The following is a 25,234-nucleotide window of genomic DNA, read 5'->3' as shown; positions in this document are numbered from 1 at the left end:
GTAATGTTGTTTATATCTGCAATAAAAAAGAGAGTGTGACGTCGCGGCCACGGACGTTCAGTGCCACACACACACACACACACACACACACACACACAGAACAGCACCTGAGGACATACACACGTCTGTGCCCTACGGACAGAGAAAGATCTCTATCAACCACATTCTGATCACACACACACACACACACACACACACACACACACACACTCTAAAACCACACCTTTCCATGGTTCTTTGTAGTGTAAAGGGCTCTTTAGATTAATCAACTGTCCTTCACATTAAGGGTTAAGTTAAGAACTGATAACTGAAAGGTTGTCACTTTAATTAAACTGTTCTCCAGCTGTTTGACTAGTGAGCGCGCGTGTGTTGTTCGGTGTAGCTGCGGGCGCGCGCGCGTGTTGGCGTATCCCCGGGGCTCCTCAAACGGACGCAGAGCCCCGCCCCCTGCACACGTGCCCGCGCGCGACGGGTCGAGCCGGTCTGACAGACAGACGCGTTCACGCGCCGCGAGCACCTGTTCAGGAGGACCAGAGCGTCAGCTGCGCGCGCTGCGAGGTAAGAGCCAAACACCTCTATTACAATTACACCTCAACATTTATACAGCAAAACACAAGAGTTACAGCGCGAGTGAGTTTACACCGCAACTAAAACAGAAATGAGCAACATTTAACTGTTAAAGTCCACACATTAGACACTCAGAGTAGTTATGCATGTTTCTAAATCGTAACCTATAACTTACTATCCATCGCGGTCACAAATAAATAAACCAACACAATGACAGACATGGTATATCGTGATTTTACCGCGGTAAATGTCGGATAATTGAGACGTCGGTGTTCGCTGAATTTTTCGCTGAAGCTTATGGGTAACAATATTATTCAATGTGAAACGCATTATGCAAAATGACAATGTATTTCTGTATTTAAATTTACATTTACATTTTCCAATACATATTTGCAACGTTTGGCAAAAAGTTAAAATTGAAATTCAATTATTTAATTTACATTTGCCATTTCCTACGCTAGTTTTAATATTTAAATGAAATAAATACTAGTTTTAACGCTTTATAAGTGTATAAGCTAAATTAAAATGTATTACCCAAATTGTTTAGATACATGTCCAAGCAAAAATTTTAGTGAAATGCTTTTATATATTGCATTATTATTTTCATATTACATTCACATAACTGTGCCATTTTCACGCTGTTGTGCGGTTTAGATGCACATGTATAAATATAACACGGTAAGTTTAAGTTAAAGCAGGGATTATCAAATGAGCGACATCGTCTCGCACAACCGGCGAAACCTGCCCGGCGACATGTTGACACACGGGTGGGACCGCAGGAGACGTCCTGCAAGGCAACGGCTGGTGTACAAGAGGAGAGAGGATGAGCCGGAAGAGGGGAATACAGTGTGTGTGTGTGTGTGTGTGTGCAGCGTCTGGACTGGAGCTCATGCAAACCTCTTCATTTCCATAGAGCCGAGGAGCTTCACACGCGCGCGCTCAGACTCCCTCGCCTCAGGCCGGAGTTTACAGAGATTATTCAAACACACTGAGCGCTCAACACGGGACAGCTATTATGCAAATGACCCGCGGAGGGAAAGACAACCGCTGAGGTTACACACACCTAACAGTTATTGGTTCCCACGCGTTCTTTTTTAAGGTTTGTTTTGGTTTGCTAGTAAGGTTTTCTTAAAGGGTTAGTTCACCCAAAAATGAAAATTAGCCCATGATTTACTCACCCTCAAGTCATCCGAGGTGTGTGTGACATTCTTCTGTCAGACGAACACAATCTGAGTTATATTACAAAAGTCCAGGCTAATCCAAGCGTTAGAATTGCTGTAATAGTTGCTCTGTTTTGAAGTCCATAAAAAGTGCATCTGTCCATCATATAACTGCTCCACACGGCTTAATAAAGGCCTTCTGAAGCGAATCGATGCGTTTGTGTAAGAAAAATATCCATATTTAAAACTTTATCAAGTAAAGTTCCAGCCGATCGCCTTCCATGGAAAAGTGTTGAATGTTGAGAGTGAAACTCAAGATGCGTTCGTGACGTCATGACGAGCGGACCTGGTCGCGTTAGTCTTTCCATCGGCAGGGGTACTTTCAACACTTTCTCCATATATTGAAGCATATTGGAGCAGTTATATGATGGACAGATGCACTTTTTATGGACTTCAAAAATGGAGCAACTAGTACTGCTATTCTAATCCTTGGATTAGCCTGGACTTTTGTAATATAACTCAGATTTTATTTGTCTGAAAGAAGAATGTCATACACACCTCGGATGACTTGATGGTGAGTAAATTATGGGGTCATTTTCATTTTTGGGTGAACTATCTCTTTTAAGGTGCAGTGTGTGAATTTTAGCGGCATCTAGTGGTGAGGTTGTGAATTGCAATCACCCACCGCTCACCCCTCCCTTTCAGAGCACATAGAGAAGCTATGGTGGCCCACACAGGACAAAGCGTTTAATTAATGAAAAGAACTTGAGCATATTAACCATCATCATCATATGGAAGATTAAATAAGACTCAATGTTTCCATTAATATGTACGATTTAGGTATAGAGCACATAACATACATTACATATATTCACAGAGAAAGCAGTTCTTCATAATTGTAACAATATTTCACAACATTAGCCTACTGTATTTACTAGGGCTGGGTAAAAAATATATAAATATATCGATTCTCACTTTTACAAAACAATATCGATTCTTAAATCCCAAGAATCGATTAGTCATCCTGTTTTCAGTTGATGAACTTTGTAGCGCACCTCCCATCCAATAAATCGCAATAATATTTGTGCTTTATTACTATTGATATGAAACAAAGTCTCAGATTTCAAATTACGTCTTTTCTTTTAGGAAATTCAAAAGCATAAATACCGTTTTGGTGCTGTGGCGTGAGATCAGCTCAAGAGAACCGGCAGATGAACGGATCTTCTCTTCCGCCTTAATACCAGTAACAGCGCAAAATAAACATCAATGAGCTTCTGAAAGTGTGTTAAAGATACAGGACAACTCACCGAAATCCGTATAATTTCATATAGAATCACTCAATCAGTGTTTCAACCGCAGAAAGATGTCAGTAAAACAGCTTGTAAACAATGTCATGTAACGTCACATTTACCTCAGAAAAACCATATCCAGTGTCCATAAACTCATTAGTCAGCTAGAAAAAAAATTATATTTCAAAAAACTAATTGGAGTAGAATTATGATTATGTAATTGTAAAGTTAATATTATAACTTTATTATTATTAGTATTAGTATTAGTAGGCTAATGTAGTATCAACTGACTCCCATAGATTACAACATTAGTTCAGAAATTTGTTTTCCTTGAGAAGATTTTCCATGTATTATCCCTGATATACAGGTGCTGGTCATATAATTAGAATATCATCAAAAAGTTGATTTATTTCACTAATTCCATTCAAAAAGTGAAACTTGTATATTTTATTCATTCCTTAAACACAGACTGATATATTTCAAATGATTATTTCTTTTAATTTTGATGATTATAAGTGACATCTAAGGAAAATCCTAAATTCAGTATCTCAGAAAATTAGAATATTACTTAAGACCAATACAAAGAAAGGATTTTTAGAAATCTTGGCCAACTGAAAAGTATGAACATGAAAAGTATGAGCATGTCCAGCACTCAATACTTAGTTGGGGTTTCTCCTTTAGCCTGAATTACTGCAGCAATGCGGCGTGGCATGAGGAGATCAGTCTGTGGCACTGCTCAGGTGTTATGAGAGCCCAGGTTGCTCTGATAGTGGCCTTCAGCTCTTCTGCATTGTTGGGTCTGGCCTATCGCATCTTCCTCTTCACAATACCCCAGAGATTTTCTGGCCCTTTTTGGCCAATTAAGAACAGGGATACCATTGTCCTTAAACCAGGCACTGGTTGCTTTGGCACTGTGTGCAGGTGCCAAGACCTGTTGGAAAATGAAATCTGCATCTCCATAAAGTTGGTCAGCAGCAGGAAGCATGAAGTGCTCTAAAAGTTCCTGGACCTCAGAAAACACAGTGGACCAACACCAGCAGATGACATGGCACCCCAAACCATCACTGACTGGAAACTTTACACTGGACCTCAAGCAACGTGGATTGTGTGCCTCTCCTCTCTTCCTCCAGACTCTGGGACCCTGATTTCCAAAGGAAATGCAAAATTTACTTTCATCAGAGAACATAACTTTGGACCACTCAGCAGCAGTTTTGTCTTTAGCCGAGGTGAGACGCTTCTGACGCCGTCTGTTGTTCAAGAGTGGCTTGACACAAGGAATGCGACAGCTAAAACCCATGTCTTGCATTCGTCTGTGTGTAGTGGTTCTTGAAGCACTGACTCCAGCTGCTGTCCACTCTTTGTGAATCTCCCCCACATTTTTGAATGGGTTTTGTTTCACAATCCTCTCCAGGGTGCGGTTATCCCTATTGCTTGTACACTTTTTTCTACCACATCTTTTCCTTCCCTTCGCTTCTCTATTAATGTGCTTGGACACAGAGCTCTGGAACAGCCAGCCTTTTTTGCAATGACCTTTTGTGTCTGGCCCTCCTTGTGCAAGGCGTCAATGGTCGTCTTTTGGACAACTGTCAAGTCAGCAGTCTTCCTCATGATTGTGTAGCCTACAGAACTAGACTGAGAGACAATTTAAAGCCTTTGCATGTGTTTTGAATTCATTAGCTGATTAGAGTGTGGCACTAGGTGTCTTCAATATTGAAGCTTTTCACAATATTCTGATTTTCTGAGATACTGAATTTGGGATTTTCCTTAGTTGTCAGTTATAATCATCAAAATTAAAAGATATAAACACTTGAAATATATCGGTCTGTGTGTAATGAATGAATATAATATACAAGTTTCACTTTTTGAATGGAATTAGTGAAATAAATAAACTTTTTGATGATATTCTAATTATATGACCAGCACCTGTATATCCAAAATAATCAATATTGAATTAAATCGAATCGAAATCTAATCGAATTGTGAAATCTGTGTCAATACCCAGCCCTAGTATTTACTGTATTTCTGATCACACGAAGGTCACAAACCGTAGAAAGTTGGCATATAAAGATTCAACACAGCGTCTGTCGTCATTAAAAGAGATTATGAAACATTCAGTAAATAATGGATGTGGGAGCAGAAAATGTGCTTTTATCACACAGTTTTTGTCTGGGTGTGTCTACTAAAGGATTCAGTCGTTCTCTTTATAGGGTAATTTATGTGCAACCGTTCTCCATCTCTGCAAACGTCCCACACGGCTTTCTCCATCCTCAGGATGAACATCCCAGCGAAAGAACGCAAGCCGAAGAAGCCTCACTACGTCCCGCGTCCGGCCGGCAAGCCGTTCAGATACCAGTGCTTCCAGTGTCCCTTCACCTGCAACCAGAAGTCCCACCTGTTCAACCACATGAAGTACAACCTGTGCGCCGTGTCCACCTCCATCAGCTCCAGCCACGGCTCGCACACGGATGAAGACGCGGACGCCCCGGCCACACGTTCCGTGGAGATCCACGTGGATCCGCCTGGTCCTCCAGTGTCTTCCCCACCGGACGACGGGAAGGAAACGACTGTGTGCAAACCAGAGGCGCTTCGTCCTCACAGTCCCGTGTCCGTCTGGAGGCGTCCGGTCTCCTTCACTCCCGGCCTCCAGAACAAGCCACACCTGCAGGAGCGGGCGGAGGAGTTCCTGCACCATCCGGGGTTTCATTATAACCCTTCCATCTACCAGCCCGTCCCTCAGCCGTACGTCCTGCGTACGCTTCCACAGACGCTGCTCCCGCTGACGTCCCTGCCTCCGGTGGCGGAGGAGTATCTCAGGCACTACACAATCCCGACTCCCAGCTACGTCCACTACCACCCGCCGGAGCACACGTACTCATTCCGGCTCCCGTATGATCCGTATGATGCGCTCGTACCGGATCTGAAGGAGGAGGTTCAGGCGAGTCCGCAGACGGGACGCTCCGCTGCTGGGTCGCCCGACAGACCCCACGGCTTTGACCAATCCCAGCAGCCACCACATGACGGGGATGAGGTGCCAGCCGGCCAATCAGAAGAGAGGGGCGTGGCCTCACAGCCACTGGAGGACAGGACTCTTCCCGAGAGGTCAGAACATCCCAGTTCAATAAAAACTCTCTTTCAGATCCACAAATTAATAACTGATTAAATTCAATTAATTTATTATCATTTATTTTTAATATATAACTCTGCTAATAATTATATTTAAATAAACAAATACATTAAAAAAAAACTTTTATTATAATATATAATATTATGGATAAATTGACAAATTATTAAATTAAAATGACATAAAAATATAATCTCCCTGAGATCAGATCTTCTACTAATTAATTATATTTATAATAAATATTTTTCATTTTACAAATAATTTAATTAAACTAGAAAAATTTAAATCTTCATGAGATTAGAGTACAAAATAATTATTTATTAAATGATTAATTGTAATATTTACTATACATTTTACTATATATATAAATATAATTTCTACAAATTATGGATAATTGAAAAAAAAGTAATTCAAATTTACATAAAAATATAATCTTCCTGAGATCAGATCTGCTACAAATTATATTTATAATAAATATTTTTCATTTGACAAATTATGGATAATTTTACAAATAATTAAATTATATATATATATATATATATACAATATTATATTATAATTCTACATATTATAATTGATAATTTAACAAATTTTAAAATTAAATAAAAAAATTATCTCATTAAGGTCAAATCTTTTACATATTCATTTTTTATTAAAAGATTAATTTGACAATTTATTATAAATTATGTCTAATACATAATTCGAATTTTACAAATGAATATAGATCATTTTAAAACATATTAAAATTATAACTTATAATTTATATAATGAACTTTATTAAATAAATAAATAGTTAATAATAATAAATGAAATGCATAATCCCATGTGTTAATATATCCTCTTGTGTCCTCATTCAGAGAGATGGAGCGAGGGGGAGAGGACAGATTGGAGGATGACGCTTTGGTTCCTCTGAACCTGTCCATGAAGAAGTCTTCCAGCCAATCACAGAGCTGCTTGTTGATCGAGGGGCTGATGGGTGCTGTGACGTCTGTAGAGAAGATGGCGGCGTTTGCTCTCTGTCAGCTGGCTCAGTCCGGCAGAAACTCAAGCCTCAGTCATTGGGATTCAGTGTCTCATGAGCAGACGACAAACCTCCCCACCGCAGTCCAGAGTCCTGAGCGGAGTGACCAATCGGAGACCGCTTACACTTCTCCAGATGTCACAGGCCCCGCCCCTTCCGCTGCTGAAGGCCACGCCCCCTCGTCAAATGTTGCGCATCAAACACGGACACAAAGTAAACGCAACATGAGGAGAAGACAGAGCAGCAGTCTCAGCAAACACAACCTGAGGAGGAGAACGTCTGATAATCACACAAAGCCTGTACATGAATCATATTTATATTCATAAAACACTGTTCAAATGACTTTCTGGGCATATTTTCATGAGGTTTTCATGCTTACATGTATAAAATAAAGACTCAAACTGGTCTGAAATGACTCCTCCATGTCCACAAACGCTTCAGATAGTCATACAAACCTGAAGATCATCAAACACCAGCCTTAACTTCTGCAGTATCTGCACACCACAGCAAGTGTGTGTGTGTGTGTGCGTGTGTGTGTGTGTGTGTGTGTGTGTGTGTGTGTGTGTGTGTGTGTGTGTGTGTGTGTGTGTGTGTGTGTGTGTGTGTGTGTGTGTGTGTGAGAGAGTAGGTGTGTGTGTGTCTGTATGAGTGTGTGTCAGTGTGTGTGTGTGTGTGTGTGTGTGTGTGGACTGGTAATCCCAACGTATGGGAACAAAATGTCCCCACAAAGATGGCAATATCCAAATCCTTGTCCTTGTGGGAAAATGTTTTGGTCCCCATGAGGAAAACATCTTATAAATCAGACTAAGTGATGTTTTTTGAAAATATAAAAATGCAGAATGTCTCCTGTGATGGGTAGGTTTAGGGGCAGTGTAGGGGGATAGAATATACAGTTTATACAGTATAAAAACCATTACGCCTATGGAAAGTCCCCATAAAACATAAAAACCCAACAAGTGTGTGTGTGTGTGTGTGTGTGTGTGTGTGTGTGTGTGTGTGTGTGTGTGTGTGTGTGTGTGTGTGTGTGTGTGTGTGTGTGTGTGTGTGTGTGTGTGTTGTGCTGGCGACACACACGAGTGAAGCAGGTGCTTCTGAAACCTGCCAAACCACTAGAAATAGTGCAGGTTCAGACATGAGAGATCAGTGAGACCGTTAAACACACACACACACTCACTCTCACACACACACACACACACACACACACACACACACACACACACACACACACACACACACACACACACATACGCTCACACAGACACAGACACACACACACACACACACACACACTCACTCACTAACACACACACACTCACTTACACACACTCACACATACGCTCACACAGACACAGACACACACACACACACACACACACACACACACACTCACACTCACTCACTCACACACACACACTCACTTACACACACTCACACTCGCGTCTGACATGTGTTTTGTGTCTTCCATTAGTCTGTTGTGAAAGATGCTCGGTGTATTTCCCTTCTAGAGCTCTAGAACTGTCTTACATGTGTTCCCAACAGCACATCTGCCTCTGAGCAACACAACACGTTTATTGAGACGCAAATCATTGATTATATACGAACAGGATTATATACGGTGGCTTCTATGTTTCTCAGAGATTGTTTAGCGGTAGTTTATCAGGAAGGGGCGATTATGTTCTCTACGACTGGGTGGAAACGGTGCTTTATTCACAAATGTTTTATACAATATTGCATTTTTGCGCATAAGTTACATTCGCATCTTTGGATGGAAGCACAGCTAATGAAGGTTTTGCAAACCACTGCTGCTTATTAAAGCCGCCATTTCCACAACGACTGTCACATTACCATCAAGCGGCTCCGCCTGCAGTTTCTCCTGAAGCCGATACTGAAGTGACTTAAACTGCAGTTCATGGACTGGCCACTAGAGACTGACTCCAGAAGAGCAGAATCTCATTGAGCTCATGTTAAAATGCCCAACTTTACAGCAGAAGAACACATGTTCACAGTCTGGGACACATTGTGGTTTTGGTCTGTACGGCTAATTTTGCTCTTCATGAAGACTGTGAGGGGGGGGAATGACTTTATAACTCATTCGTTTACATTATATAAAGCCTTAAAGTTCTGCATAATTAAGGGCGTGGCCACTTTGAGTGACAGGTGGATTGTCGTTTATCTGCCGTCTGTTAGTCGCTGCTCGCCACATAATAATTCCATTTTACGCGCAAATTACTAAGTTTCATGAATTAGGCCCATTTATGGCAAAGTATACTTCTTTTGACTCGCACGTGTACGCAGGCATTCAACCGTTTTGAGCAATCTCTCACCACGAGTTACAACCCATGTAAATATCTTTGTATTCTTTCATGCTAGAGTTGTAGAAATGAAGGCACTTTCTAAGCTCTTCGCTCAATCTCTCGTCTATGATTCTTAGAATTTTAAATCGATTATTGACCGAAATCGTCGATTCACGATTCAAAAATACATGTTTCAAGATCGATGCATATTCATCTTCACACAGCAAAAATTCCAGTGTTAAATTAACTCTCCTGGGAGTACATGTGAGACCACACTCAAGATTCAAGATTTCAAGATTTCAAGAGTTTTATTTGTCACATACACAGTTATATACACAATATACAACTGGCAGTGAAATGTAAACAGGTCCGCTCCATGGACAGTGCAAATAACAGTTACAAGAAATTAAAATAGAAATAGAATAAAATTAGAATAAAAAGTATTAACATAAGTAGGATTATAAATAAATCAAGTAAAGATAAAAATTGGAAATAAGATAAAATAAAAATATAAAAAATATGTGGATATGATAAGTGAGATAAACTGTAGACTTAAAAATAAGTGGTTAACATAAAATATATATATATATGTATATATAAAGAAGTATAATGTGCAAGGTTTATTACAGGTTGTTACACAGTAACAATAGGAACGTAAAGTGCAGTGCAATGGCAGTATATGGATGTTAATGTTTAAACTGGATGTTTATGCGTGTGCGGGGTGAAGTGAAGTCACGTGACTGAGTTCAGGAGTCTGATGGCCTGGGGGAAGAAACTCCTCCTGAGTCTTTCAGTCTTTGCCATCAGGCTACGGAAGCGCTTACCAGATGGCAGCAGGGTGAAGTGAGAGTTTGCAGGGTGATTAATGTCTCTGATGATTTTAGTAGCTCTACCTCTGCAGCGTTTGGTGTAGATGTCCTGCAGAGACGGGAGAGCTGAGCCTGAGATGCGCTCGGATAAGCGCACCACTCTTTGCAGGGCTTTGGAATCGTGACTGGTGCTGTTCCCGTACCACGCTGTGATGCACTGAGTCAGGACACTTTCTATCGCCCCTCGATAGAAAGTTTTCAGGATGGCTGGTGAAACCCTGAATTTCCTCAGCTGGCGCAGGTGGTACAGTCTTTGCCTGGCTTTTTTCACCTGTGTCTGGATGTGTGTAGTCCAGGTCAGATCCTCGGAGATGTTCACACCCAGGTATTTGAAGCTGCTCACTCTCTCTACCGGTGTCCCGCTGATCATGAGAGGGGAGTATGACCGATGCTGTCTCTTCCTGAAGTCCACAATCAGTTCTTTGGTCTTGTTAACATTCAGAGAGAGACAGTTGTCCTGGCACCATGATGTCAGTTGCTCCACTTCGTCCAAGTATGCCGTCTCATTGTTGTTGGAGATGAGACCCAGGACAACAGTATCATCAGCAAACTTGATGATAGAGGTGGAGCTGTGTGTGGACAAACAGTCATGGGTGTAGAGAGAGTAGAGCAGGGGACTCAGCACACAGCCCTGTGGAGCTCCAACACTCAGGGTGATGGAGGTGGAGGTGAACTGGCCTACTCTCACCGCCTGGGGTCTGCCAGTGAGGAAATCTTCAATCCAGAGGCAGAGAGAAGAATTCAGGCCTAGATCCAGGAGTTTGTGTGTTAGCTTAATGGGAACTATGGTGTTAAAGGCTGAGCTATAGTCAATAAATAGCAACCTGACATAGTTCCCACTTTTGCTGTCGATGTGAGTGAGGCAGGAGTGAAGGACGTGAGAAATGGCATCTTCAGTCGATCTATTGGGACGATAGGCAAACTGAAGAGGGTCCAAAGTGTCAGGAATGGAGGAGCAAATGTTGTTTTTAATGAGTCTCTCAAAGACCTTCATGACTAAAGATGTGAGAGCCACTGGACGATAGTCATTTAGGCAAGAGGGTTTACTGATCTTAGGTACAGGGATGATGGAGGATCGTTTGAAGGAGGTGGGGACAACAGATGTAGCAAGGGACTCGTTAAATATGGATGTAAAGAGCCCTGCGAGCTGATCAGCACAGGACCGCAGAACACGACCTGAAATACCATCCGGCCCAGCAGCTTTCCTGACATCCACACGTTTGAGTGCCCTCCGAACCTCGTCCTCCGAGACAGAGATCACGTGACCGTTGCTGCTCTGAGGGACTCTCTCTGACGCGTCACTCGCCGGAGTCGCGCTGCCGCGATTACCATCAAAGCGAGCGTAGAAAGAGTTTAACTCGTTCACCAGCAACGGATCAGCTCTCACCTCTGCAGAGGATTTAGTTCCAAAAGCACAGATGGTCCTCAGTCCCTGCCACATCCGCCGGGAGTCGTTGAGTTGGAAATGAGATTCCACTCGGTCTTTATAGCGGAGTTTTGCGGCTTTAACGGCGCGCCGGAGAGCGTAACATGAAGCTTTGTACTCCCTCATATCCCCCGTTAGGAGACCGGCATTGTAAGCGGTGGTGCGCGAGTTTACTGCAGTGCGAATTGAACTGTCCACCCACGGTTTCTGATTAGGGAAGGACGTTATAGTTAATGTTTGTGTGGCTTGCTCTGTCAGTGTGTTAATAAAGCAGAGCGCCACTTCTGTGAACTCGCTGACGTCTTCAGAACTCGCGCGGAACATGTCCCAGTCGACGTCATCAAGAGCTGCCTGTAGCGTGATCTCTGAATGGGATGACCAGCGTTTGACTTCCCTCCTCACCGGGGGCTCTTGAACGAGCCTTTGTTTGTATTCCGGTGTGAGGAAAATGGCGGCATGGTCCGATTTGCCAAAAGCTGGCTGTGAACGAGCTTTGTAGGCGTTCTTAAACGGAGAGTAGCAATGATCCAGTGTGTTTGCTCCTCGTGTGGGACAGGAGACATGCTGGTGAAAGTTTGGCAATACTTTCTTTAGGTTTGCTTTGTTAAAATCACCCGCGACGATGAAAGCAGCGTCGGGGTGTTTGTTTATGAAGCCGCTGGTCACATCATGGAGGGCAGATAAAGCCAGCCCCGTGTCTGCTTGTGGTGGAATATAAACGGCAGTGCAGATGACCGAGGAAAACTCCCTCGGTAGGTAGAAAGGCCGGCACATGAGAGATAAATGTTCCAAGTGAGGCGAGCAGGATCGCGAAAGAATGGAGATGTTCCTAGGATCGCACCATTTCTTGTTTATCATGAAACACACTCCACCGCCTTTAGATTTCCCGGCCTCGGCTGTTCTGTCCATCCGAAAAACAGAGAAGTTCTCGGACGGCGTCACGGCTGTATCCGGGACCGCTGGCGTGAGCCATGTTTCGGACAGACAATAGATGTTGCAGTCTCTCATGTCCCGTTGAAAACTTATCCTGGCTCTAAGATCGTCCATCTTATTCTCCAAGGATTGGACATTTGCGAGCAAAATGCTCGGGAGAGGAGGACTGAATGCTCTTTTTCTCAGTCTGTTGCGGATCCCAGCGCGTTTCCCGCGGTGTTTTTTGAATCTTCGCCGTCGACTCGAGTGGCCATTGTTCAACTCGGCGTCCCGGCGAATCTCAGATGGAAGATTGGAGAAAGTGTCCTGAAACAGGTCAGTGTAGCGGTAACCAATTTCCAGAAGTGTTTTGCTGTCGTAACAGATCAAAGCAGATGATCCGTTGGAAAAAATAGAGAGTAAAAGAGAGTAGAATAATAAATAAAAGCAAAGTCTTAGCGGAGCGACCTGAACGGCGACCGAGCACGGCGGCGCCATCTTGACAAGGCGGCGCCAAGAGTGTTAAAGTGTTAAAATAAGAGTGTTAAAGTAACACTGAAGCAGTGTTAAAGTTAATGAGATAATTAAGTGATTAATTGAGTGATGATTGGCCATTAATGACGAACACCAGATGATAACAAGCAGAACCGCCAAAGGAGACCGCCACAACTCTTAAGTCACCATTATGGTGATTAGTGTTTGATTTAGTTTGGATCTTGATCCTTGACATATAACACATTAGAATTTGTTTTGATTGCTTTAACAGCCAGGCAAGCAAAGAGTAAAAGGATGATCAAGTGGTGTTGGTTAGATTTTGACATTTGTCATTGATTATAACATTATATCTGAGTTACATTTACACCAGACTTGTGATTCCAAGTGATAAAATCAAGCGTGTTCAATTCAATCCAAATGTTTTCTCTGAAGTAGTTCTGATCAAATAAAAAAACATTTTCACAGACATCAAGAATCAGCCTGAGAATCTCAACAGTGGTGACCATCAAAAAGCATGTTGCAGTGCATTCTGGGAGCCATCAATCAAAATTCTTCCATGGCTCCCATCATTTTTTGCTGCATGAATAAATTTTGAGCTTTACGAGCTGTTTGTCATCATTGTTGAGATTCCTACACTGATTCTTGATTTCCGTGTGCTAAATTTATTTTAGCAGAACAACTTCTAAGAACTCCTTAAAATTATATTGAAAATGCTGAATTTTATGACGTAATCAACAAGATAAACCCAACTCAGAGGCTCTAAATGAAGATAGAGATTCAGGTCAAGTAATGACGATGTCAAAACATAACCAACACCAAGTAATCAGCGTTTGTCATTGCTTGTCTGGCTGTTCCAGCACCAAACAAAATATAATATTAAAAAGTCAAGGGTCAAGATCAAAATAAAGCAAACACTATTCACCATAATGGTGACTGAAAATTTTTATTTTTCTCATTTGGTGATTCTGCTTTTTATCATCAGGTATCTTCAATAATGACCAATCATCACTCAATGAATCAGTTAATTATCTCATTAACTTTAACACTGCTTCAGTGTTACTTTAACACTCTTATTTTAACACTTTAACACTCTTGAGTGTGGTCTCACATATACTCCCAGGAGAGTTCATTTATCTCTTGAGTTTTTGCTGTGCAGGATTTGTAATCAAAGCATTGAGAAAAGAGTCAATCGTTACACCCCCAGGGTCGCCTGTAAATCACGATCATTCATCTTCAGCTTAAAGCCTAACCCTAACCCTCACCAAATTCAAAAATAATTTCACATTTCTACTACATAAAGGACCCAGTTTAAACACACATTGATCTTCCCAGCGCTGAAGTGCCGCGCTGGGAAGATCAATGTGTGTTTAAACTGGGTCCTTTATGTAGTAGAAATGTGAAATTATTTTTGAATTTGGTGCCTTCTAGACTGAGAAAAGACAGAAAATGTATTTTTGTGGATGAAAGACAACATCTCCCAGAATGCACTTGTTTCGCTGCCCTACGAGGCCACTCCCAAAGCCACGGCTACTGGTTATCACTTGCCCACCATTACACCGCTCCAACGTCATTTTGATATTCATAGTAATACAATAATTTCGTTCAGTTAGAGAACAGACACTACAATTAAAAACTGAACGTGTCTTTTCAATAAAGTGTGAGTGAGACGAACGAAAGTCACGTCACAGACGCAGCAGGAGTCAGATTTCATTCATCATGAGAAGAGCTGAGCAGAGCTGAGGTAAGAGCGGCTGTCATTCACTGTCCAGTCTGACGATATCAGATCACATGTGGAAGCTCAACTTTGATAGGAATTTATTGAAAAGTTGAAACACTCACTTTCATCTCGTCTCAGGGGGACATGAGGGGGAAAGAACCATAATTTGAATATACTACCGGGTTTCTACTGATACAAAGCCTAATGATAAATCACTGAAGTGACCCTTTAATGAAAGGATGATTATTGTTCTTCAGTTAGGTTTAGTTCAGTGATGTTGTTGATATTTCCGTCACTGGCTTTAAATAAACAGTGTTAACCACAAACAGTCCTTCAACCTAAAGCTAAAAGTGCATGTGTTACTCAGTCAGTCGTTCAGTTGCTGTTGATCTGATGAGCTACAACACGGTAAGACAAACACACTCTTACTTAAATGAACACTGATGATTATTTCTATAGATGAAGCTCATATAACACATGAGAAATATCTTCTGTTCATCTAATGATCAGTTCATTCACACACACTGATGTTGAGCATTAATAATCTCCAGATGTGCAGATCTCACTAACACTAAGAGCTGTTTAGGCTGATGAACATGACCTGTTTATGAGTATATGAGTGATGTTTAATGCTGTATTATAGATGTATTTTATGCTGATGTGGGTCAGAACGGCTCCTGCTCTTCCTCTGGTCTTTCTGCTCATGATTCACGGTGAGTCTCTGGCACATTTCATCTTCTGTGTAATTTAGTTATAAAGAGTCTGTCCTTTTCTTCTGAAGTTTGTAGCCTGTTTGGATCATATAATGATGATTAATGAGCAGTTTTCTGTGCTATATTGATGCGTTTCCTTTTGAAGCAGGAAGTTTGAGTGAGAGATGTCAATGGGCTTGTCCACTTTATAAATATCCAATAGTTTTTAGTGACGTCACAGTTTTGAACATGAATTGCTAATTTGCTTCTTGCTAGTCAGTGTCAGGTGGTTTAGGGGCGGGACTTTCTCACTCATCAGAGCATTTGATTGGACAAACATCAGTGTATCGCAGATCATGGATATTTTTGGCTCATTTTCTCAGAAGACGATGTGGAGATATTGTTGAGGTTTATGTGTCAAAGGACTGTTTGTTAGCATATAGAAGATCACAGAGCTGAGTCTTTAAATCATCATTGATTATTTTCTTAGTCTGTCGTGTGTTTGATTATTTGATAGAGCTGTTGTTCGTGACTGACGTCTGTTTTCACTTCTGTTTCTGTGTTTATTTCTGCAACATCCTCCATCAAAGCTCATGAAGTAATTCACACTGAGATCATTCATCACTCAATAGAGTCTGAGAAGATGAGCTTATATTTCCTGTCATGAGTCGCTGTTTAGAAGTAAAAATGTGAAGTTTTCAATGGTCCAGTATAACTGATAAAACATGTTCATCAGGATGAATTCTGTGTTTCAGGGGTTTCTAGTGCTGGTTTGAGTGTGAGTTACAGTCCTTCACACAGGGACGACACTGAATACAGTCAAAGACAAATAAAGACAAATGGACTGTATATATATATATATATATTTTCAGTAATTTTCATTTTGTTTAAACATATATTGTGATTTTTTAATGAACTGATAACATTTTATCACATTTTCAGAGCAGATAAGTTTTAAAGTCTGGGTTGGGGACAAGGCCTGAGTAGCCAAATATTAGTGATGAAAACATTTTTAAAAATGGAAATCAAACTGATTTTAGTGTATAACATTTTTTGGTGGTGCAATGAACATTATTTGAAATAACTAAACTATTTATTTTAAAATATAGTAATTTTAACATGAATGTATAACCTGGGGACATAAAAGTTCCCCTAATTGAAGAATCACCCATATATATATTTTCAGAGTGCATTTTTGAGATTATACAGTTATACTAGCTCTTTAGGGACAGTATACAGGATGGTGTATCAGTCAGGATACAATATAATGAGATGGAGTAGATTCACTTCTGTATTGTGATATTCTGTATTGCCAACAGTCTGAAATAACAAAGGAAATTGCCATTAAGGCACTGGTATCTTACAACAAAATAGTTAAGCATTAATAAAGAAATACAAATATAATTTAGAGCCTCATAAATTCATAGACGTATTCATTCCTAAACTATCCTAAGCCTCATAAATTCATAGACGTATTCATTCCTAAACTATTGTGCATTTCCATAATCAGTAACATAAATAATAAACTAAACTCTTTTAAATAACTTTTAAATAATAAACTAAATAATAAACTAAAAACTTTAAACTAAACTCATCACTGATTATAACTATTAATAAATAATATTCACCAACAATACCTTCTTGTAATGGCAAAATTATCTTCATTATGTGGCTTTTCTTAGCAAATAATTGGTATTAATTGTAGTTTGAATCAGCATAATATCTTCTTAATTTAATATTTTCATTTTAGGCAGTCCTAGTATTTCCATTTTCATGCTCCTGTCTCGGATGTTAAATTTTGCTTTTCTTCAACAACCACAAGACATTCAAAGACTTTTAGCATGCTATCAGTAACTGCTGCTTCGTTTATTATTAATCTTGTTTTTCAGGAGTTTTCAGTTATTGTGATGATTGTGGTGTGAGATACAGTCCTTCACACATCTGTGCACTAAAGGACTCAACAGTGATAATGAACTGCACTTATGGATACTCTACTGTACATCAGATCAAGAAAGCGTTCTGGACTAACGCACTGGAAAAATATGATGTTGAGCCTCCAGATCTGTCTAATGACCCTGAATACAGTCAGAGGCTTCAGTATCTGGGAGATAAACAGCAGAACTGCACCGTCAGACTGAGTCATGTGACACTGAAGGATTCACACGAGTACTATTTCAGAATCATCACTAATGAAGACAAATATACTGGTTATCCAGGAGTGACTCTTACTGTCACAGGTGAGTTTGGTGAGGTTTATCTCTTGTTCTGTGCATTATGTTGAATAATAATCAGTGTATGACAGCAGCACTAGATATAATGTGTGTGTTGTGTTCAGATCTTCAGGTGGAGTCTCCTGAGAGAGTGACAGAGGGAGATTCAGTCCGTCTGACATGTAAAAGCAGCTGCACTCTGACTGACAGAGCAACATTCATCTGGTCCAGAAACTCACAGCCATTAACTGAGAGAAGAGACAGAAACAATGAACTCCTGCTGCAGTCAGTCAGAAGAGAGGATGCAGGCAGATATAGCTGTGCTGTACACGGACACCATCACATCTCTCCTGATCTTCATCTCAATGTCATGTGTGAGTATGAGTTTAAGATTTTATTTCTGAAAAGAGCAAAAAAAACAGATTCAGATCATGTGTCTCTACGTTTACACTGCAAGCATTAGTGCTCAATTCTGTTTTATTGCTCAGATTTCTTTGTGTGGCTGTTCACATTATTATTTATTGAATGTGTCCAATAACAGATTTGAGTGTGAACTGCACAGTAAAATCCTCAGAGTTTAATCAACACTGTCACTTTAACTCTTTAGATTGGGACAATATGTGCCGTGAGCAGTGTTGATTTATCTCTGGGGATTTTGCAGTGGTCATAGATCTGAACAATAGTAAACATGGAGGCCACTGAAGTCAGAGTTTATGTGTTCATTTATAATATAGCTATTGTTATCCACCATAATTATTATAATTATTCCGGACAACATTTTGTCCTGCTACTCCTCCCACAGCTTTTGTCACAAACCCATGAATGTGTCAAATCGACCGCCTTATTCAGGAATGCGTCAAATCGAGTATAATATAAAATCAAATATTCAGGAATGGTGTGCTATATCTCTTCTAAGGGGTCGGGGGTGCGATGTTCACCCCAGGGGCGAAAAAGTAGCGTAAAAAAAAAACATAGACTTAACATTGCAAAACATTTGTAACGAGTCATAACTCTGAGAGAGGATTTCGTAGAAATGGGCTCAATTTACTCAGCCAACCAATCACTATCTCAGGATCACTGTGGCCCTATCAAGCCACGCCCTAGCAACCATTTAGAGCTCCCTAGCAACTGATCCCATAGACTTCCATTAAAAAACATCAAAGGGATATCTTTGGATAGAAGTGTCATAGAAACTTGAAGGTGGGTTTTTTTTATTCAGGGCATCAACAGCCAATCACAAATCACCTTCAACACTTCCTAGTCACGCCCTAGCAACCATTATAAAGCACCCTAGCAACCTTTTACCAAGACCTATATCTATGCCTCAGAACATCATAAAGGCATGGGGGTTGGTTTATATCATTCATACTGACAAGCAGCCTTTGGAGTATTGTCATTGGATGCTGCCAAGCCACTCCATAGCAACCAAACAGAGTACCCTAGCAACCGTTCAGCAAGACCTATATCTCTGCATCAGAACATCATAGAGACATAGCGGTTGGCTCTTTTGACTCATGCTAGCAAACTGGACTTTCAAAATGCTACACATGCTAGCAGTGAATAGCTACATGCTAATAGTGATTAGCTAAGGATTAGAACATGCTAGCAACATGCTAATCATGTTAGCATTATGTTAACAACATGCTAATCATGTTAGCATAATGCTAACAACATGGTAATCGTGTTAGCATTGTAATGCTGATCATGTTAGTATAATGCTAACATCATGCTAATCGTTTTAGCATTATGTTAACAACATGCAAATCGTCTTAGCATTATGTTAACAAGCAAATCGTGTTAGCATTTTGTTAACAACATGCAAATCGTGTTAGCATTATGTTAACAACATGCTAATCATGTTAGCATTGTTATGCTAATCATGTTAGCATTATTCTAGCATCCTTTTAATCGTGTTAGCATCATTCTTGCAACATGTTAATCGTGTTAACAAAATGCTAATCATGTTAACATCATGCTAGCAAAATGCTAATTGTGTTACCATTATGCTAGCCACATGCTAATTGTGTTAGTATTGTCTTGCTAATCATGTTAGCATTTTCTTGCTAATCATGTTAGCAACATGCTAGTAATGTTAGCATTCTTGCTAGCAACATGTTAATCGTGTTAGCATTATTCTAGCAAAATGTAAATCATGTTAGCATGAGGTTTGTGTGATCATATCTCCGCATCAGAACATCACAGAGACATGAGGCTGGTCTCATTTGAATCAACCTATCAAGCAGCTAATAAGTAGTAACATTCAAACTTCATAGCCAGGCCCTAGCAACCAGTTACAGCACCCTAGCAACCATATATAAACATTAACAAGCCATATCTCAGCACGAGAGCATTGTAGAAATAGAGACTTGGGCTCTTTTGACTCAGACTGGCCAATAGTCTTTAAATATCACCCCATAAACTGTATAGCCACACCCTAGCATCCATTTAGAGCATCCTAGCAACCGTACAAACACATGAATAAGCCATATATCAGCACCAGAACATCCTACAGACATGTTGCTTGGCTTTTTTTGCATTATCCGGGTGGCGAGTTTTGCCACGGCAAGCACCACTCACATTTTCTTCAGGAAATGTACATTCTAGTTTATATATATAGTTTTAACTCAAGTTTTGTTTGAAGAGCTGTGCAAAACAACAACAACAAAACAGATGTGGGCCACTTTTGCCTGCAGTCTGAATGTAAACACTACAGATCATGTTTAAGTCTGAAAAGGAAACAGGTAGGAAAGGTCAACTTTACAAATTCAGTACTTTATTAATATATAAAAAGGCAATTAAACATTATATATATATATATATATATATATATATATATATATATATATATATATATATATATATATGGCTTGACATGAACCTTTTTTGCTCAGCAATCACTGTGGCTAGTGTTTTTTTATTTTTGTGAAATGCATTTAAACTCACAGGTAGGACACTTGGGATTGCATTTTCATCATAATACCGTGTGACAATTGTAGCAAAATGCAGTTTGAAATTCAAAATGCATTCTGAGCCAAAGGTACACAGTAATTTCCCAGTGTTAAATTAACACTTCTCAGGGTTTATATAGTCCACACTCATAAATAACACTGAATCAGTGTTGAAGTTAATTAGGTAATTAAGAGATTAATTGAGTGAGGACTGAGCATTAATGATGAACACCTGATGATAATGAGCAGAATCACTGAAGATAAGAGAAACTACAACTGAGTTCAGCCACAGCCTAAAGCCTAGTTCACACTGCCCGATTTTAGCCCCGATTTTGACTCACCGACAGGTTTTGGAAAATCGCAGACAAATGCCTGAAATCATAGGCAAATTGGTGCTCATGCACACAAGTGACTATCACGCAGTGTTAATGATCAAAGACGCGATTAGAGAGAATCGCTGATGAGTCGCAGACGCCCGCGAGATATTTGGCATGCTAAATATCTGGACCTGTCGGCGATTCAAACTCCTGCTGTGTGAAATGAGTTATGACTGAAAAATACATTGGCGAGGACCTACAGCCAATGAGAGAGTGAGATACAGGGCAGCGGGAGGTTCGGGAGGAGTTATAGACCAGAATATTAGTACTTTTAATAGATACATTTACAGTTCTATCAACCAGAAACAAAGCACAAATATTTGCTTGACCAGCCGCAGCAGCAGCACATTGCTAAATTATTTATTTACCTCCAACTCTCTTTGCAGAACACAATCTTTGCTCCTTGTGTCTCTCCAACCATTTCCTCCACCATAATCTTTTTTTCTTTTTCTCCTTTTTGCTGCAAATCAGCGCACAGACAATTTGGATAGCAAGAGTCTGAACTGCAGTCTATATTTTTAATAAAAATTCCAGTCTCGCGCGAGAACTCAGGTCTGACGCACGTGTGATCTCGCGTTGTTTCCTTCTCACTTCTTGCGTATGTTTGCTTGTGAAACGTAGTTCGCGGACGGGACAGAGCTGTCTGTGATTTTTCCTCTTGCACAGTCATTCAGTGTAAAACCCCCTGTCGCCGATCCATCGGTCAGTGTGAACACAGCAGTGACTGAATGCTGGCCCAGATAGTCATGCAGTGTGAAAAGAACTGTGATCCGACGAAAATCGTGCAGTCTGAACTCGGCATTAGATGAAATCAACTGAAGATAAAAGAAGACATTAAATCTCTCAGCAGAGGAGGATTAAACAACTCCACAAACAGCATTACCAGCTTCACACACTACTAACCAGAAGAAAATTGATCATTGTGAATTAACAGAGATAAAAAAAAATCTGCCATTATGTTGATCAGTGTTTGCTTTAGTGAGTCTGTTTGACTCTTGACTTTCTAACATTGCTTTTTCTCTGGCTGCTGTATCTGTGTCTGTTATGTCAAGAATAGTAAGAGACGATGTGTTCAGCTGATGTGGGCCACTTGATGATAAAGATGTAGTCTCCATCTAATAGTCTCATTTACTGATGTTATACAGAGTGTACATCAAAAATGTGTTTCTACAGAGTAGTGCGCCATACTAGCCACTAGCCAGACCGATAAACAAGCACACCCTTACAAAAAATAACTGCAGTAAAATGTAGTATTACAGCAGTCCAATGAAGTACAACTGTAGATTTGCAGTATTATGAAGTATATATGCAGATTTTAGGACACAAACAAAAATGCAATATTGCCGCTTTACTGCAATGTATACTGGTCCTGATAATCAACACAAATCCATTTTAATGAATGAATGACTCTCTCTACCCGTCGCTCTGGTGTTTGTCAACAGCCGCTTGCACCGCCTGCTGGTGAGGTCGACTAACAGCAGATGGAGATTATGCTCAGTAATCTACTGCTATTCCTGCAGTTCTGTTGAATATTAACCACTGAATTGGTGGAAGCGAATTTGCAAAGCGAAATAAAAAGTGAGAATTGCCTGTCGGATATTATAGGTTGTATTTTTTTTAAACAGAATTAATATTTTGGAAGTGAAATCTGAGAGGTGAACATGGATTATTGAATTTTTAATAATGAAAATGTGTGTGAAATGTTTTGAAATGAAATATTCACATCTTAAATATACAACCATGTTGAATTTCAGACCATAAAAATGCAAGCTCTAAAAATACAATGAATTAAAAGGCAAGCACGTTTTTTCAAGTAGTGCAATTCAACAAGCTTTTTGTTTCAAAACATTTGGCATTATTTTACTTCCATATTAACAATCATAAAAAAATTGTATAAAGAGGTGGATCAGCTGATGCGAGCCTGACTAACGTGACCTGCCAGAACTAAAGCTATAATTGATTAGTGGATTCTTAAGTCTCAACTGAGTGTGTGATGTCAAATTTAATTTGTTTTGTTTGTTTTTTTTCAGATCCACCAAAGAGCGTCTCAGTGTCCATCAGTCCATCTGGTGTAATAGTGGAGGGAGATTCAGTGACTCTGAGCTGCAGCAGTGATTCAAACCCTCCTGCTCTGAACTTCAGCTGGTTTAAAGGAGGAACGATTGTAAGATCTGGAAGAATCTACAGCATCTCAAAGATCAGCTCTGATGACAGTGGAGAATACAAGTGCAGATCCATCAATGAACATGGAGAGAAATACTCTGATGCTGTGACTCTAAACGTCATGTGTGAGTTAATGATCATCTGCACATTGTTCACATCTACATTTACAATTTCTAATATTTAATGTGAATTGAATGTGAATTTGTCCTTTTCAGACTCACCCAGGAGCGTCTCAGTGTTGATGAGTGGATCTGGTGTAATAGTGGAGGGAGATTCAGTGACTCTGAACTGCAGCAGTGATTCAAACCCTCCTGCTCTGAACTTCAGCTGGTTTAAGGAGAATGAAACCTCAGCTGTTGGATCTGGACAGAGTTTCAGTGCACTACAGAGTGGACGCTTCTACTGTCAGGCTCACAATCAACAAGGATCTCAGAGATCAGACGCTGTAACTGTCACAGGTGAAGCTTTTATTAACACTCTCATCTTAAAAATCTCATTCTTAATTTGCAGATTGAATTAAGATATTCTTCCTCTTTCAGTTCATCGTGGTCTTGGTTGGCATGTCTGGTTGGGGATCACAGTGGCATGTGTAGGATTATTCATCATCATCATCATCATCATCACACTGTACACAATGTAAATATAAATGTATCAGCAAAGAGTAATATTTGTTTTTAAACTGCAGTACATTTGATTATTAAATGAAACGGCTTGTTTCCATTTCCTGTTCAACAGTCAGAAGAAAAGGATAAACTGTAGATCTGCAGCACACGATTATGAGGTGAGATGATCGAAGAACCACAGAATGACACCAATACATCCGTTAGAGCTTCTTTATACATGTAGAACATGCATATCATCACACTCATGAATGTATGTGAGAAGAGAGACTCTGGAGTGATTACACTTTTGATTGTCATGCAAAGCCTCTTGTTTCGTGCTGTAAGTCCTTCTGTCTGTTTCCCTGTAGAACGATGATCCCAGAGCAGGAACATATACAGCTCTTGAGCTCAAGTCCAGATCACCTGACCTCTACGACACACTCACAGTGAGTGAAATATCATAAACTACACAAGCAATAGAGTTTGTGCAGGTAATAAATAATCAATGTGTTTCCCATAGACTGTCCATCACAGACCTGCTGTTCTCCAGTCAGGCTCTTCTGAATATGAGAATCTGTAAGTTGGAGATCCTCAGGTCTTCTCAAGATAATCAATAAAGATTAGATTATGTCCTCAGTAGTCAATCTACTAGTCAATAGACACTAAACAGTCTTTTCTTTCTGTTACAAACTGGATTATATGAGTCGTCTCACTGACAGAAATCATATTCTTAAAAAAAAAACTCAGATTATTTGTAGCATTTGTAGTGTTGTTTCATGTGCTTTCAAAAAACACAGACCTGTGTAAATGTGTGTGTTATTTCTGTTGTAGCCACAGCAAGACACCGCGGTAAAATGAAGCACAAGAAAAACTTTTCCCAGCTTTTGTTGCGTCGCTGGACACGCCCACATCCAACTACCAATGAAAATGAAACGCCTCTTCAGAGTTTCCATTCGTCAGTGAAGTGATGTTTCTCAAAGGTCCTGTAGAAAGTAATGGATTATATTCATGTGTTACATGAAGAAACAGTCAAAGTGTAACTAATAAACTAATTGTTTCAATAATATTTTATACATTTGATCATATTTATGTTATTAAAGGGTCCATGTGACAGATTTTTCTCTTTATTCAAATAAAATGTTTCGAATCTGTGCTTTAAAGTTGCAACGTTTCCGCTTGAAATCCCTGCTACTTCCCTGCTACAACAACAACAACCTTTATTTATAAAGCACATTTAAACACAATATGAATTGATCTAAAGTGCTGTACAGAGTACAAAGCAGATCTATACAAAAATAATTACAGGTTTTCAAATGCTAAAGAATAAAAATACGATTTAAGAGTAGATTTAAAAATGTCCAATGAAGGAGC

General features: G+C 40.0%; 2 protein-coding genes across 4 annotated transcripts; both read left to right on the top strand.

The window, feature by feature from the left end:
• The first annotated feature begins 494 nt into the window (after window positions 1-494).
• Window positions 495-7,563, top strand: LOC307122994 (uncharacterized protein). 2 transcript variants are annotated; one of them, XM_079811362.1, is made up of 3 exons: window positions 495-558; window positions 5,288-6,115; window positions 6,995-7,563. In XM_079811362.1, exons 2-3 carry the CDS (start codon window positions 5,289-5,291, stop codon window positions 7,482-7,484), a joined length of 1,317 nt encoding a protein of 438 aa, XP_079667488.1. In that variant the 5' UTR covers window positions 495-558; window position 5,288; the 3' UTR covers window positions 7,485-7,563. The 2 variants fall into 2 exon arrangements, with proteins under 2 accessions (XP_079667488.1, XP_079667487.1); XM_079811361.1 differs by having other exon boundaries at window positions 497-558; window positions 5,224-6,115.
• Window positions 7,564-15,238: 7,675 nt separating this feature from the next.
• Window positions 15,239-25,027, top strand: LOC307122990 (B-cell receptor CD22-like). Of its 2 annotated transcripts, XM_079811355.1 has the most exons (11): window positions 15,239-15,279; window positions 15,515-15,584; window positions 17,453-17,800; window positions 17,899-18,147; window positions 23,129-23,386; window positions 23,477-23,719; window positions 23,801-23,897; window positions 23,997-24,042; window positions 24,232-24,309; window positions 24,384-24,439; window positions 24,695-25,026. In XM_079811355.1, the coding sequence occupies exons 1-11, from the start codon at window positions 15,265-15,267 to the stop codon at window positions 24,714-24,716; spliced, it is 1,482 nt and encodes a 493-aa protein (XP_079667481.1). In that variant the 5' UTR covers window positions 15,239-15,264; the 3' UTR covers window positions 24,717-25,026. The 2 variants fall into 2 exon arrangements, with proteins under 2 accessions (XP_079667481.1, XP_079667482.1); XM_079811356.1 differs by lacking the exon at window positions 24,384-24,439 and having other exon boundaries at window positions 24,695-25,027.
• Window positions 25,028-25,234: the final 207 nt, after the last annotated feature.

The sequence above is a fragment of the Gobio gobio genome (assembly GCF_949357685.1).
Source record: "Gobio gobio genome assembly, chromosome: 3".
Classification (NCBI taxonomy): domain Eukaryota; kingdom Metazoa; phylum Chordata; class Actinopteri; order Cypriniformes; family Gobionidae; genus Gobio; species Gobio gobio.
This window is presented reverse-complemented; position numbering and strand designations above follow the sequence as displayed.

What these genes read in the sequence shown, in the direction of transcription:
- LOC307122994 (XM_079811361.1), top strand. Translation starts at nt 5,232, where the DNA reads ATGTGCAACCGTTCTCCATCTCTGCAAACGTCCCACACGGCTTTCTCC. An exon ending in GACAGGACTCTTCCCGAGAG is followed by an intron (nt 6,116 to 6,994) that starts GTCAGAACATCC and finishes GTCCTCATTCAG; the next exon opens with AGAGATGGAGCGAGGGGGAG.
- LOC307122990 (XM_079811355.1), top strand. An exon ending in AGTGACTCTTACTGTCACAG is followed by an intron (nt 17,801 to 17,898) that starts GTGAGTTTGGTG and finishes TGTTGTGTTCAG; the next exon opens with ATCTTCAGGTGGAGTCTCCT. An exon ending in TCTTCTGAATATGAGAATCT is followed by an intron (nt 24,440 to 24,694) that starts GTAAGTTGGAGA and finishes TTTCTGTTGTAG; the next exon opens with CCACAGCAAGACACCGCGGT.